This window comes from Trachurus japonicus, chromosome 18 (genome assembly GCF_045865225.1).
Source record: "Trachurus japonicus isolate A0001 chromosome 18, Traja_1.0".
Lineage (NCBI taxonomy): Eukaryota > Metazoa > Chordata > Actinopteri > Carangiformes > Carangidae > Trachurus > Trachurus japonicus.
Window position 1 is genome coordinate 16,463,351 of NC_140924.1, and position 17,941 is coordinate 16,481,291.

The window sequence follows — 17,941 nt, forward strand, 5'->3', positions numbered from 1 at the left end:
TAAATATATACTGTATAAGTCCATTTGAAAGAAATGTCTTCCAAATGAATGCAAGGAAAAATGAATGTAAGGAAAAATTAACTGTGTAGAAAAGTGTACGTTTCCCTGTGAAGTGCAGTTGCATAATGTTAATTCCTTTACAGTACTGCCAAATACAAGTCACAAATTGAGTCCCAATCTCAGACATGGGTACATGTGCATTAGTTGACAAGCCTTGGCTGATGTAACCAGCAAATACATTAGTTACTAGTCCAGCAATAAGATGGCGAGTATGGTGTTCGGCAGGCAACCTGTTTTTTTCTGAGCTCTAACCAATGAATAAAGGTCAGTCCAAGATGTACCCTTGTCCATCTTTCTTCGATGTCTTGTTCTGTCTATTCTTACTCTGTCATGATGAACATAGTGAGAATAATGAGCTAGCTATGGCTTTTTATAACTAGGTGAAAGGTGTTGATGTTGGTAGTTGTTGTTCTTTGTTGCTTATTCTACTAATTTATGGGAAATACTTGCAATGATTTCTAATAAAGGGTGGTGCTGGTTAATCTGATCTATGAAGATCTATGATCACATCATAACGAAACCTATTCATTCACCATGAGTAGTAGTTACTACTACAAAACCTGTTTGTCAAGTTGGATTCAACTCAAGTGAATCCCTGAGTGACAAGTTGAGTCTGATGGATTAGATAGATGTGCCTCTGATCTGCCAAAAGAATTTGCATACAGTAAAAATTGTCAAGCTAGATAACAAAACAATGAGGTAGTGTGACACCAGTCATACTGGACTTTTATGAATGCTGTGAAACTGTCGGTTTGCAACTACATAGTGCTTGTGGTGGAAGAGTAGGCAAGGCAAGGCAATTGTATTTGTATAGCCCATTTTTACAAACAGTTGTATGTTGAATGTTTCCCTTCACAGTACTGTTGTAAATATACAAGTCATGAATTGAAATCATTTAAACACTGAATTGTTGATTACTACTGAATGTTATATTTGGATTTAATAATCTTTAATTCATTCATACAAAGAATGCAGCATTAGTCAACACAGTATAGGTTAGCAAATATATTTTAATATATAATATTTATATTCATTTTAGCACAATGACAAAATGGCATAATTTCAGTTCAGTCTCATTTAAATCATGACAAAAAGCCACACCTTTATATTTGTTTTAATAATACCTCATATCATATTTTGTTGCAGTCATTGCAAAATAAATCCTGAAGTACTTCTTGCCCCATGAGAGGGAAACCTTAGCAAAAGTTTCTAACAGCATTGAGCCCATGGCATCCAACAGGGTTAATGTTGTGAAGTGTATGTGAAAATGTAGTAATGGATGTGGATGACACTCCTCACTGCATTGTTAAAGCACAGTGTCACAGCCTCCAAAACCAGTTTCCAACAGGCGTGAATCAAATATTCATATTGTTTTAGAGCAGTAAGTCTTCAATGAAACAATGGTCTGGACAACAACCGTCACTTGCTACACCATTAGAGGACTAAGCACATGGAAAAAAAACAGGCAGTATACGAGAAAAAAACATCCGAGTGACTGACACTCAGCGCCAGTGAATGAAACTCAGCAACGTTACTTCAGTTAAAACTGTGAAATTTATACTTGAAATCTTCACATTTGACGATGTTCCTCCAACTAAGTCCAGTTAGCAGCTGAAAATTAAGAATTTCAGTCTAAAAGGCTGTAAATGCATTTTGGGAAAATCTCTGCTACTTTAAAAGTCATAGATGCATTGCACCCACAATAGTAGTGCAATAAACACTCAGTTTGACTTTCAAGTCTTGTCCTCACACTTGTGCAAAACACCGCCAAACCTATGCGTCCTTTCATCTGAAGCCAAGTTGTTAGATGCCAACTCACCCTAAGCCACCGCAGGAATGTCTTTTCAGCTTCTTGTTCAACCACGTTGACAGATCACACCAGTCCGAAGTTAGAACGATCGAATTAGCATTGAAAACACAACACTTCAAAGTAGCTTCTACTGTTCACTACTGCAAGACACGCACACTTAAGAAAACATCTGATCAAGCCACAAACATTACTGTGACCATCTGAAGCAAAGATTGTTCACTACAAACTTCATGAGAAAATGCTAGAAGTCAAGCACATCATGATTTCAAGTCATTACACCCCAGCAGTGTGCAACTAAATGAAGTTGGCACTTTTACCTACAATGTGGTACAACTTGCTTCTTTTTTGTGCATGAAACGTAAACTTTATTTGCCAAAATGAAAACAAAGACAAATTCTTTTTCTTTCTTTTGCTGTGCAGCTCCAGATAAACGTAACTGAGCAAGTTAAAAAAAAAAAAAACAGTTCACAATATTTAGGAACATACAACTTCATGTAACTCAGACTTGTGACAATTAGAAATCGCAAGCAAAAGCTGCACAACACATCGTCCGATAATGGACCGTACATTCAGCATTCCTACAACTGACACGCCTTATTACCTTTTGATTACATCTCACCATTGTACAGCATTCTTGTGCAAGACCTGCCACATTCAGAACAACACTACGCTAGCTGTTGATGTGTGACATTGTGCACACATACACAAACACACCCATACCAAAGATGTTTCCCAAACTATGAACTACATGTTTTGCTCTACAACAGCAGCTAAAACCCCCAAAACAATTCTTCACACAACTCTACCCAGCACTGATTCTATTTACGTCTTCACTTCATCCACGCACCGTTTATCCATTCAATACCTTACTTTAAAAACAAAAATACCTAATAAAACCACAGAGCCTTGAGCGTTCAATATTGAATAGATAAATCTAAATAAACTGACCAAGAAATTGTGAATCGCAATTAGTATGTATTCATTATTTTATTTTCATGTTTTAATTATAGAATTTTTTATTTCAAAATGTTCATTCAGCCAATGACAGGCACCTAACCATAACCCCAGAAGCCTGTTATGCTAGCAAGCTCAGCTACTGGCACCAAATGTATCTAATTATCTACTGTTAGCTTAGCAAAAACTAACTTTAGTTGACGAGCTTGTGGGTTAGCTACCTTGGAAGGTAGCCATCTTGTTTGAGCTAAACTGAAGTTTTGTTGTAGCAACTATTCATTTAATTATTATACACAATTATTCACAATTATAACAATCATTTATACTTATTTATGCCATTCAATATTGTACACTCTGGAGGCTTTAACCAAAACTAGACTGTCTATTTATTGTTCAGATGAGGGTTGTCAGTTGCCTGATTTTTGATCCAATTTGTTATCTTTTTTTCATCTTTTTTTTTTTTGTATAATGATAAAATACTTAATACATCACAAAATGAAATTTGCGCAACAAAATACTAATGATCGAGTATTCAAAGAAATGTGACGAAACCTAGCGTATTTGTTTCAAATTGCTTTCAAAAGACAAAAATCAGTGGTCAACATTTCTTTGCCTCTCTACGTGCACCCAGCCAAACATTTTAAGACTCTATCCTCCTGCTCTTGGTGCAATGTGCAAGTGACATCATGTCTTATACGAACAAAATGGCAGATTATGATTCAGTGACCATGTTTATCTTTTGTCATGATTTGGAAACTCTCTGAATAAAATCATTTTACAAGCAGTGACCACAACACATCTGATCAAATACAACACAGTAAAACATAATATGTTACATATCAGTAAATACAATGAAATGAATATCATTTTTTTTGTTGTTGTAAAAGAATCACCCAAAGCCAAAACAGCAAAACATAAATGAAGAGAATAACATGGATTATAAAAGTGTTGATGCATGGCCTGCTTAACATTAGATAAGCACATTGTTTTCATCTCCTTGACTTGTTTACTGTTAGTAAAACAAAATCAGGATATGTAAAAACAACAATATATAGGCATTAAATAAATTAATCAATTTCAAAACAAACACAGTGATATATATTCAAAATACATATTTACAACCTAATAAAATGGAAGAAAACAAAACAAACAAAGAAACAGTTTTATCCTTAAGGGAGAATGATAATTTTGTTTGAATGGAATTTAATTGACTGTTAGCATTACATGAATACCTTCACAATATCTGCCTTTTCATTTCATCTATACTCATATATTGATTATAATCAGGTATTCACCATAAATACATATATGTTTTAGTATGTTTATACTTTGCAGCATTTACTAAGTTGATATGTACTTGGTACATGGAAATCCAAATTCTGACATCATTTGTGACTGATATGTTGATATATTATGTGCCGATGGCTACAGAGGAAAAGCAAAGCGATGCCAAAACATAGAATGTGCCTGGTAATGAAGTTGTGGGGCTGTGCCACATGGTGACATTAATGGACATTGACTTTAGAGGAGAAGGAAGCTGGAAATTGATGTGATATAAAATAAAATGAATGGAGTGTAGCACAGCCATGCTTTGATGCCGACAGAAATTTTAAACACTCCAGTGAATAACCTGAATTAGACATTTCAACTTGAGCTCCAAGCAGGAGCCTCTAGAGCGTCCTGAAAGTTGGCTTTTTTTTTCTTCTTTTTTTCATGTTTACAGATATTGAATGGACAATCCTACTGTCAAACTACTGACAAACTACCACACATTGCCTACGGAAAATCTGAAATAGAGAGAAAGAAAAAAGTCACTTGGTCACATACTAAATTCACAAGTCTCTATTCAAAAAGCACTTAAAATAAAAAGAAACAGAAACAAAATGCAATGGCCCAAATCCTCCTTTGCTGATATTCTGTGCGAAAATGGAAACATGCTAAAATCTGGAGAAAAAAAAAAATCTTCATTTTGGTTTTGTGGAATTACCAAAGCTCCTCACTGGAGTGACAATCCAACATTTATGGCCAGTGATCACATCCATTTTAACACTGGGAAAGACCATTACCCACAGGTCATAGCAGTGAGTACAACTGCCTCCCTTTAGCCTGACAAGATGCTCTCAGATCAGCTCTGTGATTGATGGAGTGGTCCCTGTTTGTGTACAATAGGCTCAAGGTACAGGAAGGCAGCTACCGCTTCACTTAGGGTTCGGCCTATAGTGAAGGACAGTGTGGACGCTAAAGGAAAAATCCACCCTGAAATACTCCGACATTGTCACATTGCCATGTGTCAACAGTTTGATAAGCATACCTGGAGATATTTGAGATGAATGTGTTGCATTGTACAGTTTTTGATTAGATGTGCGGTGCAATGAGCTAAACCCTCCAAGATTTATCCTGATGGGACCATGAATGTGTGCGGCAAATTTCATTTTGATCAATCAAACAGTTGTTAACATTTCAGTGTAGTCCATAGTTGACCAGCTCAATTCAAACTATGACAGTGTTTAAGTATTTAGGGTGTAACGTTCCTTTAACAATACCGTAAACGGCGTGATCAGGCCTACAATAACTGGATGTTTTATGCAAAGAAACATGTCGACTGTTTGCAAACTACTAAACCCTACCATACATGTTCAGGCATTAAAGGACTATTGAATGTTTTAGTTATGTTAAGACTTGGCTTGCAAAAGAGTAAAATGTGAGTTGTACAGTATAGTTGGTCTAACATTTTTTTTTTCTTCACCAGTTTCAAACGATGAACTTTGCGTAACAAGCATTTATTTCCTTTCCCGAAACGACACACTTTGAATTCTTCTTTCTTAAGTGCCACATCTCCGAGCACATCCGTCATCCGAACTCAACTCGAGAATATCAGGATGGAGTCGAACACCCTGATTCACCACAATAAAAGATCTCAGTTCTTTAGATTTAAGTGATTTGTTTGGGAGGATATGTTACAGTGCAGTTTTCCTACAGACGTAAATGCATAGGATACAAATCAGTCCAACACTACAATATACGGCGAGCAATACAAAAGAAAAAGAAAAGGGACCACAGAAACTGCGATCGAAACAAAAGTCTTGGTCGTTGGCACTGGGGTTGGAGTGGATCTTGGTGGTGGGGGAAATGGAAGAGGGAGGTAGCGGGTCTGGGATAAATGATTAGTCATCATACATTGATAGATTTTTATGTCGTTGGTTCATTTTTGTTTTTTGATCCTACAGCTTTGAGGACGACAAAGACGGGGTTAGGGCTAGAAATAGATCCACACAGACACTTGGTACATATACCAACACTGAAGTCCTTAGCAAATTTCAGAATAAAAGTAGCGACGCTCTCTTTATAAAAGTGAGAGTGGTTCTGATTAACTTGACGTGTGCTCCCGCGTCCATCTCCACCTCACACACAATCTGTCACAGTTGTGAAACATTTTTTGGGGGTAAACACAAAGTCTGCTAAGGCTTCTTCGCGGGGATAAAAGAGACACAGTGTTCAAAAGAGCAGTTATTATAGTTTAGTTTCAACAGTCTTGCTAGCTATTGTGTTGGTGCATTGCGGGGATGGCATAGTCAGCGGGTCGTGATCGGTCCTGTGCATTAGAGATCCTTGTCACAATCTACTTTATTTACAGTTTATTTAAAGGAAATGGTCTTTTTTTTAATCTCATGCCATGGTTTTCATTTTCCCCCCAACTACAGTCTGCCCTCATTTTATTTTTTATCTCCAGAGGCTTTAATTTGTCTTTCGTTCAAAGAGAAGAACTCACATACACGTCAGTTATTTTTCTGTGCAACGCATGAAATGGCAACAAACGCATGAAAAAGTATAAGTTATTTGTCTCTTTATGTTTCACAAAACACAACATATTTACGCTGCAAATATAATATTTGATATACTTTCTCAAAATATATTTCATTTTCTCTAATGTAATTTAAAGTAGATGTACTTTAGTGCTCGCTAAAGATGTTTTTCATTTTAATTTGTTTAATCTGTTCGAAAGTTACTAAACTGGGCATGGTGAATATGAACGTACAGCGGAAATTTGCTCCTCTATGTCACACAAACTGCACGTCAATATATTATTTTTGCTATATTTTCTCATAATATATTATTTGTATATTTACATCGCTAACCAGCTCTTACAGCAGACTTTCATGCCAACTGGTCCTGTTGATGTAAAGATAACCTACTGACTGGGAGCGTTTACGGTATAGAAATAACTGCTTCTTATAATTTTCCCATCTAAATACTGTATTTTCTGAAAATAACTTTTGCTGTGACTGTAAGATTAAGTCACATATTGGCTTTTCCTATGGAAATCAACTTTAAATATCTTTTTCTAAAATATTTAATTTCATTTGCTCATAATTATCTGCATAAGAATAAAGGAATATGTCTGATCTTTACACAGCGACTTAATTAGATAATGTTTTATGAACTATATGGGCTTCACGAGAAGTGTGAGACATTTGGGAAAATATGTTAATTTGTTTTCAAAAATAGTCAGATGAGAAGATACCACTCTGTACGGTGAAAATGAAGCTACATCCAGCGGCAGGTTAGCCTGGCTTATCTTATCCTAAAGACTGGAAACAGACGGTAACAGCTAGCTTAGCTATGTCAATCACTAGCAACAACTACCAACAAGCCATTTAGCACACTATTGCCTAATTTATTTAAACAAATACAAAAACCAAATTGAAATGAAAACAAGACTAGCCAGGCTAGTTTCATTGTTTCCAGTATTAATGCTAACCTCCTGCTAACTAGCTTCTTATTTAAGTGTGATTTCAGTCTTCTCATCGAAGCACAAGCAAGAAAGCAAACATGCACATTTCCCCAAAATGTCAAACAATTACTTTCACATTACGAACACACCAAAACAAATATGCAGCTATCCACTAAAACAAGCACTGTTGTAGAAATGAACCAGAGTTATACTGTAGCTATATGTGAGGTTTATGTTAATTGTATAGGCTACTTAGTTTTTTCTAAGTATCACCTTTAGTTTTGTTTTTAAATTGCATTTGATCATGTAAACTATATATTTACATGTTTTAGTCTCCAGATAGAAGTTTTCAGTCTTTGCACATTCAAAGTGAAAGTAAAAAACAAAACAAAGCAAATAAAGCACTGCTGGATTATGCTAATCACTGTACAGGCAATATGTACCTGTGAGTCTAGCCTACCTATCAGCTCTGACATTTCTGAATCTCTGAAATATTAAAACTCAACAGTTTCAGTTGGTTGTTAAGGTTTCAAGCATGGTTTGTAGTTTCAAATTCAAACAGGTGGATGTCTTTTAACTATAACAGCCTTGACTGACACATGCACACACACACACACAGCATCACAGATATAACAGTGTTTACAGATTACACTCGTTGTGAACTGACCCACTTGGCGTTTAAATCGAGGGTAGACTTTGGCTCTCTTTCTCACACATACACACCGTTGGTCCATCTCTGGATTTCTTCGTCTTATTGTCTTTTTTTTCCCACCGCAGCTTCCCGTCTCTCCTCACCTTGGGAAGAGGCTGCATCGCTACGATCTGATTGGTTGGCTTTTTAGGTGGCTGCCTGCGTGGTTCTGTGCCATGGCAAGTGTTAGTGCAGGAGGGGGCATCACTGGAGGTTTGTGTATGTGTGTGTGCATTGTATGTGTGCGTGTGTGTGTCTGCAGGGTGTGGGAGGGCTGGTGTAGCGGGGGAGGGGAGGGGTTGGTCAGAAATGGTTGGTCGATTGATTAGAGTGCCAGGAGTGAAGAAATCAAGGTGCAAAGATCAGGGCTGGGCGTCACGGCCTCACACTTTTTTAGGGGGTGGGGCCAACTTGATGATCTCATCTTCAGAGGGCTGGCGGATGATGTCTGTTTTTAGGGATGAGAGGGTGGAAACACAGAGAGAAAGACAAAAAATATATATTATTTTTCTAAATATGAACAAAATCTGTAGAACAAAATAAGTAGACATTATTAAGCATTAGTTAAACATTAAATACTGAATTTGTCATTTATAACACATGAATACTCATTAGTATGTAGTTTATAAACACAGTTAAAAATGTTTTACTCATCACTGATACGCCCTAACTGTATTTATAACCTACATACTAATGAGTATCCATGCGTAAATGAAGAATTCAGTATTTATTACTTCTTAACTAATGCTTAATGTACTTATAAAGTGTTACCACAATCACATGGTTATTTATGTGTATCAGTGGTTCAAACACTGTTTGTACCACTGCAAGTTGCAAGGTATATTAAGATGAGACAGTATCAGTTTAGCCACTAGATGGCAGATGTGTACTGGATTTGGAAAACCAGGAAGCCAATTGAAATAGCTTCTCCCAAGTCAAAGGTGCAATAATAGCCTATCCCAAAAAAAGGTCACAGTAGCCTGAAATTTAAGAGGTGGATGTTGTGTTACCTTTGTATTTCTTGGCCGAGGGGATGCGCGTGAGCTTGGTGTCGATCTCGTCATCCTCGGAGATCTTGAGCACGGTGGTGCGGTACTCCACCACCCTCATCAGCAGGTCCGGTCGCCGTGAAATCTCGAAGATGTGCTCGATGTACGACAAGTTATCTGCATTTGTCAGAGGGTTATGTTCACTTAGAAGGCCTCAAAGGTATCACACCTGATGCAAAAAGAAGCACCGGAAATGACAGAAATAGAAGCTTACCCTGGGCCAACTTGTCGTTCTTCTCCAGGTAGCTGAACCACTCTTTGGAGGAGGTGATGTTGTTGCTCTGGTCCTCGGGGATGTCCTCCTTGCAGGCCGACTTGAGCTGCTCCAAGTCCTCGTTAGTGATGTTTTCAGACAGTTCGCTGAGCAGAGAGCTGTACTCCGCCATGGTCTGATCAGAGGCAGAGAGAGAGGAGGGAAGCTGTTAGATATATGGTGTAAAATGAAAAACAAAGACGACTTCCGAGGGAGGCAACAGAAACTAAAGAGGAGGAAGAAACAAAGAACAGCGGTTGAAAATATCCTAATGTTGTGAAATTCTTTGGTGTGCAAAGCAGCCCACCTACTTCCCAGACTCTACTATGGAAAACAGTTAGTGAGCTCTTTAGCTAATGACAATAGCATACTGTCGGAGTGGGACGAAAAAGCACAAAGACAACGAGAACAGAATATTTCAGTCAGGTCAGTCTGATGATTGTTGGCAGACTTAGTGATTTAGTAGAGAGGGGAAATGACTGCAAGGACAGGACAGGACGAAACAATGTCTTAAAGGGCTGATTCAATGAAATTATGAGACTGGTGATGCTCTATATTTTATTTATTGTCAATGAAATCTCATTAAAATACCAGAACCAGCAACCAAAGCCTGATAGCTAATTCCTCTTTGCTACTATATGTCATAGCTGTAAACAGAGACAAACGCAAGTTTTGTTATTACAATAAACATTAACACCCAACTGCTATAAATACTCACTAGGTGACCATATGCATATTCATGCACAGCTGAAAATAGTCCCCAATAAGGTAACAGTTTACTCCTGTTTGAGTATATGATAAAAAAAAGTACAATGGCTAGATGATTTGTGAAATTATAGTCTTCAAAAAATAGACTTGACTATTTATGAGCTGTTACATCCTCAGTAGAAACTGGTGGGCTTGGGACTTAAGGGCCTTTCACACCGAACGCGGCAGGCGGCGGAAGGCGGCAGCAAACCCATTCATTGTGTACGTGCTACCGCGGCGCACCGGCGAACGGCTCTGCGCCGAGCTGAGCGGCACGCGAGGTGGGCGCATGCCGCGGCGGCGCGCTGCGCCCGAATTAAAAAATGTTTAATCTGGGCGCAGCGCGCTGTGACGACATCTCGGCGCGTCCAATAGGAGAGGATGTAGTGGAGTCTGAAAAAAAATCAGCCGCTTGCAGAGAGAAAACAAACGACCAGACGTTCAGTTAAAGTGACGGGATGCATGAAGTGAGTTATCCTCCTGAGGATCAGACCAACTCTCTCTAACAGGCTGTTAAACTGCTCCCTGCTCAGCCTGACGCTAAAGTTCACCTGGAGGTGGTCGTTTTGTAGCTCCTGGCGAACATATCTTTGCATATACCCCCCCAAATCCTGTCTTGTTTGTTCGGTTGCTCAGCAACTCGCGCCCTATGTGTACGCGCTGCCGCCCTGCTCTGCGCCTGTCTGCGCTGTACCTCGCGGTGGGCGCAGCGCATACCGCGTTCGGTGTGAAAGGCCCTTAAGAGGCTCAGACAGGGGACGGTAATTTGGAAAGTGCTGCAAGGACAAAGACATGGCTCGAATCTTTTCATTGGATTTAGGAGATAAATTAGGAGATATATTTACAAATGCACTGAAATGGGCGATGACCTACAGCATCACCTTCCAACAGGGGAAAATGAGTCATTATTTGCTTTTGACCAAATCAACTCTTCCAGCTTTAGAGGAAACTGTCCTGTCCCTGTCTCCCTCTAGTGGACTAACTGAAGAAGCACATCTCCATCTCCATCAGATTTGGTTTTTGTCATCTCTATAGGAGGAGAGGCAAGTTCACTGTAGTCCACCTTGACCAGATCAGTATTGATAATGAAACAGCTCATCAAGTGGAGCAGGTATTGGCCGGGCTATGATCAATTAGAGTTACATATGGTAAAAAGGATAATCTGAGCTGAAGTATTGGACTCATTATTTTGTACCCTGACAATGTTCAAAGTTGTGCAAGATATTCAAGCATGTAACATCTTCTTTTACACCTTAAAAACGACCATCTGTGTAGACAATGGGCCTCATTCACTAACTGTTCTTAAGAACAAATTTGTTCTTAAGTCCTACTTACGAAGTTTTTACGAAGATTGTGGCATTCATGAATGTTTTCTTATCCATAATTTGTTCTTAACTAAGAACAAAATCTATGAACAGTCAGGAGTATACTTACGCACTTTTAGGTGCTGAGACTTCTGCAAAAATAACCGATTATAGCATTTTCTTTTGTTCTGCAGTTGTATGATATTATATGATTTGAATAAGAATTATTTTCTTATCTTTTATGATGTTTTTAATAATCATATATTAATAATAATAATTGACAAATCATTGCAATTTCTTAAAAAAACATTATAGACACTTAATTCATATCAATTTTTTTTTCTCTTTTTTGTTGGGGGGGGGGGGGGGGGGGGGTAAATGTGTTGTTTGTTGTTGTTGTGTGCAACATACAGCTGCCGATATGATTTTTTTTCCTGATTGCGGGCTGCAACAGTGCACTTACTGTAAGTGTTCACACTACACACAACTGTTTGTTTTTTTTAAAATATGTGATAATATGATGATATTTATGATGGCACACGTGAGAGTGTGGTCTCTCTGATAACAACCCGAAGAGCTGCCTCCACTGCTGACGCTACTAAATACAGCCTAAATATAAATACAAAAATATAAACTAAATATAAGCCTTTTGTTTGTTTCTTTGTTTCATTCCTGCCGCAGTAGCGCCACTTCACTACTTAAGTTCTTTTTACGTTTGGAGTCTGGTGCTCCCTCCCAGATTTTCATTTGAGCATTTCAACTTTCTTTCTCACTTCACCTTCTCTGCTCAGTGCCTGTGGGTGCTGTGTGCACACGGCCCTGCAGTCTCATGCCCTTTTACGGGCATTGATGGGGCTGTTACCTATGCTAATCCTATGTTAATTAGACTCACCTGGCACACGCCCTCAACTTACGAGGAGATGGCATAAGAACACAGCTGCGAACAATTCTGAGGCTTACGAACGCGTTGATGAATCTGACGTAGGGTTTTCTTAAGGAACTTCTTAAGAACAACTTAAGAAAGAATCTAAGAAGATTCTTAAGAAGATATTGGTGAATGAGGCCCAGTGTCTGTTGTTCTGTTTAAAGATACTGATTTGAAAGGAGCTTAGTTCAAGGTTTGGTTTTCAGATGCTGGGGGCCGTGCAGCGGTTGAAGGATTCAGCCTATAGGTATGCAGTGGTTGCGGCTCGGGCTAGTGTTAAGGAATGAGTGTTTTTGTCAAGATCGCAGGGTTTGAGTTATCCTCAGAGAGATGGGGTGTTCGTCAAAGTGTGTGTGTGTGTGTGTGTGTGTGTGTGTGGGGGGGGTGTGTGCGCTGGCATGCAAGTTGTTGTTCAGAAGCAGGCAGCCGGCGAGAAAAAGACAAAAAAACCACAGTGAAAGAGCGAGAGAGAGAAAAACAGACAGTGATTCAGACATGTTGTGAGGCCGTCTGCTCTGTTCAGCTGCGTCACTTTGGAAGAAGCAAAAGAAAGTATAGGAAGAGAGGCGAAGGCAGGCTCTTACAGTCCGGGGACACAGCGCTTCAGATTGCTGCTGCTGCTCATGTCTCGGTTATTAACATATTTAGGTCAAGCTATTCTGGAGTCGTCTTCTCCAGACGATTGTAAATATCCATGCAAACATCACTGTAGATGTGAAACTGGTTTACACAACGCGCAAAGGGAACAAAAACACTGTTTCCATGTGCAGGTGAAAAACCTCCTTTACTATCTTGGAATATCAGATGCAGTAAACCGATGATTACATGGATAGAATATTAACAACTGATTATGCAAATATCTTCCCATTTCTCTAATTTCACATTTCATTCTGGTTCCATTTGTGAGTTTTTGCTCATTTTCTTAGTCCTCTATGATGACAAATGAATGAAAAAAATAACTTTATTTCTGTGCATTTGGCATTAAATCAGGTATTACATAGATTAACAAAACCAAATCTAAAAGATAGAAATTTGCCTTATATGCGACTGATTGCACTTTGTAATTGTTTGTACTCGAGGCATGTCCACACTTTACGAGATGTATCTACTGAATGTACTGTTCTCTTGTTTTAAGAATGTGATTACCTGCTTATATTGTGTTTTTATTTTTATCTAGGGGACATATAGGGACAACAGATGGAAGTAAGCCAATGGCTACAATCTGGCATGTTGACATTATTGTATTGCATAAATGGTGATGTCCATTAACTTGCACTGTCTCTCCCAAATAAAATACATTGAATTGAATTGAATTCACTACTAAATATTTGGATTCTGAGCAGCAATGTTCAGCCCAGGCCTGGCCCATGTGCTCACTGTCTTAAGCATGGTTGCATGGCACAAATCTGGGCCATATACAGCATGATCTAACTTCCACATCTGGCTAATTTCAGCTCACACACTATCAGATGATACCAGAGGATAACAACAGCCAGGCTCTGCCCAGATGTGGAGGTACAGTATAGTATATGAGCCAGACTCGGGCTAGGGATCCGGGCATAACTTTTTTTCCTTTTTGCAATCAGAGATTATACAAAATCCTGAAATATATAAGAACATTTCCCTTCGTCAAGCCTGAAGACGAAGGACTTCAGGAACTTAAGGATAGAAGTTGCCTAGTGAAGCTGCAGAGACACAATGAGCTGCCAACAGCGTTCAACCACAGAACAAAAAAACCAAGCAGCGCTGCCGTTTCCAACATTTCCAACCCAACAGCCAATTAAACGGCAGCCTCAGGATTTCCCAAGACCTGTTTATCTCAACTTTTTCTTTGGTGTGATTTTATCCAGCCCTTTAATGAGGCAGCAGTTCGGCAATGTGGACGTGATTAAGCTTCCTGAAACACAGCTAGCAGGGCCCAGGATGTTGCTCGGGGAAGCTTCGTCAAACTTTAGGGAGCGATACAAGGACCCGCCTCTCGTCTTCCTACAGCGTTAAAGTGAATCTAAACAGATACTGTTCTTTTTTATCTTTGTTTCTGTGTCACACATACACACACACACACACAGCAGCTCCAACCCTCCCCCCCACTCCCGAGTCCCTGGCATCCACGCAGCTGGCGAGAGCGCTGCCGCTCGGTGCAGTGCATCATGGGCACTGGCACGAAGCTCTGTCTGCCTCTGATCCCCACAGTCTCATCGCAGATAAACACGCCATACAGAACGCCCAGAAGAGCTCCATGGTGAGTGGTGTTGACCTATATAAGGAGAGCCGCCGTTACCCGCGGCGACCAGCAGAGGGCCCCCATTCACTGTGTGCAGCAGCATCTGGGTAATGAAACAGCAGCTTTGCTTATTAAAGCACCCAGCATCTATCCATCACACTGTGCCCAGATATTATCTTCACTTAATCATCGTCGGCTTGTTCACAGGGACATATGGACGGGAGAGGACGCAGCAGCTCGTCGTGTTATCTTCCTAAAGAGACGATGACAGCGGTGATGGAAAGAAAACTATTTTATCACTATTCAATTGTTTCAAAAATACAGTTTGATTTCACTTTTTTTAAATCCACCATAAGTCAAACAGCAGCATTTACAGCTGATAAATGCTGACATAATGAATAGATGTGCAGACAAGACTGACAAAGTCCTTAACCCAGTAATGATGTATGGGACAATACATCGGTCCCAGAGCAGATATGAGATATGAGAGTTAATGTAATTGATGCTGAGGCTGATTTAAGGTCAGATTTGTTTGTCTGGTCTCTAATGGCTAATGGTGGCATTTGGTTTGGTTTGTCTGATCCACGATCTCAGCCGCAGGCCATGAGGCACAATGATGACAGAGCGCTTTTACTGTGTATATGTGTGTGTGTGTGTGTGTGTGTGTGTGTGAGTGTGTGTGTGTGAGTCGGAGTGTGTTAGCTCAGTCTTAAATGTCACATTCATCTCCTCTCAAACCAGAGCGACTTGCTCAATCAACACAAAGCGCTGCGTGGGAGAGAGCGGGGATATGCACCTTACCTCCAGTGAATACTACAAGAGTCTGAATACTGTGTGTGTGTGTGTGTGTGTGTGTGTGTTTCTCTCCAACTGCAAGATTGTGAACTGTGTGTGTGTGTGTGTGTGTGTGCGTGCACGTTTGTACGCTTCGACTCATGAGCTTGTGAATTGTTTCTGTGACGGAGGGAAGCTGACTGAAAGAATGAATGTGTGTGTGTGTGTGTGTGTGTCGGTCCCTGAGCCTCCTCTCTCGACCCAGGTCGCCCTGCCTGCTCTCTGTTTTGCACCACAATGGACCGGCGCTGCTTTTGTGTACTTTTGGAGGAGCAGGGGGAGAAACACAACAATGGACAGAGTGGCTACATTTAGTGTTTCTCTCCCAGCACAACTCTTTCTCAGCCACGGAGGATGTTTCTATTAACATAGACCATGTGGACCAGACTTAAGAAATACTAAAAACAAATAAATTATTGTTATTATTCAATCGATTTTACAGCCTAAATATTTTTTTCATTTAAACATATACCACAGGTTCTTTTTTAATCATATTTGTATGATCACTTATATTAGTTGTAATTGATTTCTACTGTGTAAAAAATGCATAATCATTCATGTTGCTCTTTTTTTTAACACATCTTTTCATTCTTATTACTTTTTTTTGGAAGATATAAACACAATATGAATACTTTTTTTCCCAATTGAACTTAGTTTCTCACAGATATGAGTATATATATATATATATATATATATAAAAAATATAATAACCATTATTGTGCAGACATTTTAAAAATGTTCTTGGGGCAACATCATTACAGGTGTACTTACTCTCAACTCTTTTACTTGCATGTTAATAAAGTAACATGTGATTATCATATATTTTCTTAACCATAATCAATACAGGTGATGACATGAGCAGTAACAGCAACATAACAAAGTATAACTTGTATTAAACAACCAGTCAAATGTATATCTTTGCATTTGCTGTTGCCTGACAACAGAGACAAGCACATGACAATAAATTAAACCTGTAGTACATGATCAGCTTTATTGATGATAAAATATTGTCCGTCATAACCCAACTCCTCCAACGTCCTTGAAGGCCGACTAAGGCGCATCAGCAATTTTTTTTTTGTGTGTGTGTGAAAGGTTCTGTTATGAAACCTGAGAGACATGAGCACATTCTGGTTTATCTGTAACACTGTAGTCATGCTCTGAGTAAAAAGAGTCTGTGAAATCCCCTCTAACTGAACTCCCCCCTCCCTCACCCCCTCCCTCGTCTCTCAGGGACGAGCCTGACACTGCTTCCATACATAGAGACCCACTGTGCTTCACATTCTCATGAACACAAACATGCTTTTGTCTAGCTGCTGCCTGCGTGTGGTGTGTGTGTGTGTGTGTGTGTGTGTGTGTGTGTGTGTGTTGTTGTGAGAGAGACAGCAAGATAGTGTTTGTCACTGAAATTGTAATTACTAAGTATTATTCAGCTATATATTAGATTAGATTAAGATTAAGTTTATTTGTCCCCCATGGGGAATATTAAATTGATGTCTGGTAAAAAACTTGGAACAAAAGAAAAAAAAGATGCACAAAAAATGCACATACACACACAAACACACACACAACCATCTACACACACACAGGAGAGACACAGGTTTCCGTATGGGCGTTGTTTGCTGTTATCCAAATGTTATTTGCATAAATAAAGGCTGTCGACTCCATTAGCAGCATTAATGATAGCTCTTAGGCTATATCCATTATGGTTCCAGGGTGCCATTCCGAAGGGCCGCCACTCCGAACGTTTACTTTAATTTGTCGGAATGCCGACCCTTAATTATTTATGGGAAAAGGGTGCCATTACGAACCTGAAAGAAAGGGTGCCATTCCGAACCTGAAAAAATCTTGAATGGTTTACGGCACGGAGTAATCTAGCCTAATTGCGGTGGTAGCGTAGTGGTCAGAGCATCTGCTTTTGACGCGGTGGATCAGGGTTCGACTCCCGGGGGAGATACATATTAACTGCGATTTTATTGGCCTCTACCTAACCTTTTTACTAAACTTAACCAACTCCTTTCTACATTGCCTAAACCTAACCAAAGCACAGAGCAAGGACATTTATTTTCAGCAGGAGTGCCGCGGCTGCATCAGACCATGGATGTAATGCATCAGACTCGCACCTGGGTGAAACTTTGGAGGCAGAGGGGGAGGGGGAGGGGCCGGTCGGGCGCTGTCCCCGCGGCGCGTCGTGTCAAGCCGGGCAGGAAGTCAAACCACGAGAGAATCCGGTCAATTTTCAAAATAAAACACATTCGGAACGGCGGCCCCTCGGGAAGTTCGAAATGACGGACCTTCGGGAATTTTCGGACTGGCAGACCGTCGGAATGGCGGTCCTTCGGAATGGCGGTCGCCCCCCAT

General features: G+C 39.7%; 1 protein-coding gene across 1 annotated transcript in view; it reads right to left on the reverse strand.

Annotated features, from left to right (window-relative positions):
- Window positions 1–1,052: 1,052 nt before the first annotated feature.
- The window catches only part of pea15 (proliferation and apoptosis adaptor protein 15), a 51,032-nt gene continuing 34,143 nt past the window's right edge, over window positions 1,053–17,941 (reverse strand). The window contains exons 2-4 of the mRNA XM_085759198.1: window positions 9,511–9,685; window positions 9,258–9,413; window positions 1,053–8,695 (exon numbers count right to left, since the gene is read on the reverse strand). Of these exons, the coding sequence (XP_085615324.1) occupies window positions 8,631–8,695; window positions 9,258–9,413; window positions 9,511–9,682 (393 nt within the window). The 5' untranslated portion in view covers window positions 9,683–9,685 and the 3' untranslated portion in view covers window positions 1,053–8,630. The remainder of the gene's footprint in view (window positions 8,696–9,257; window positions 9,414–9,510; window positions 9,686–17,941) is intronic.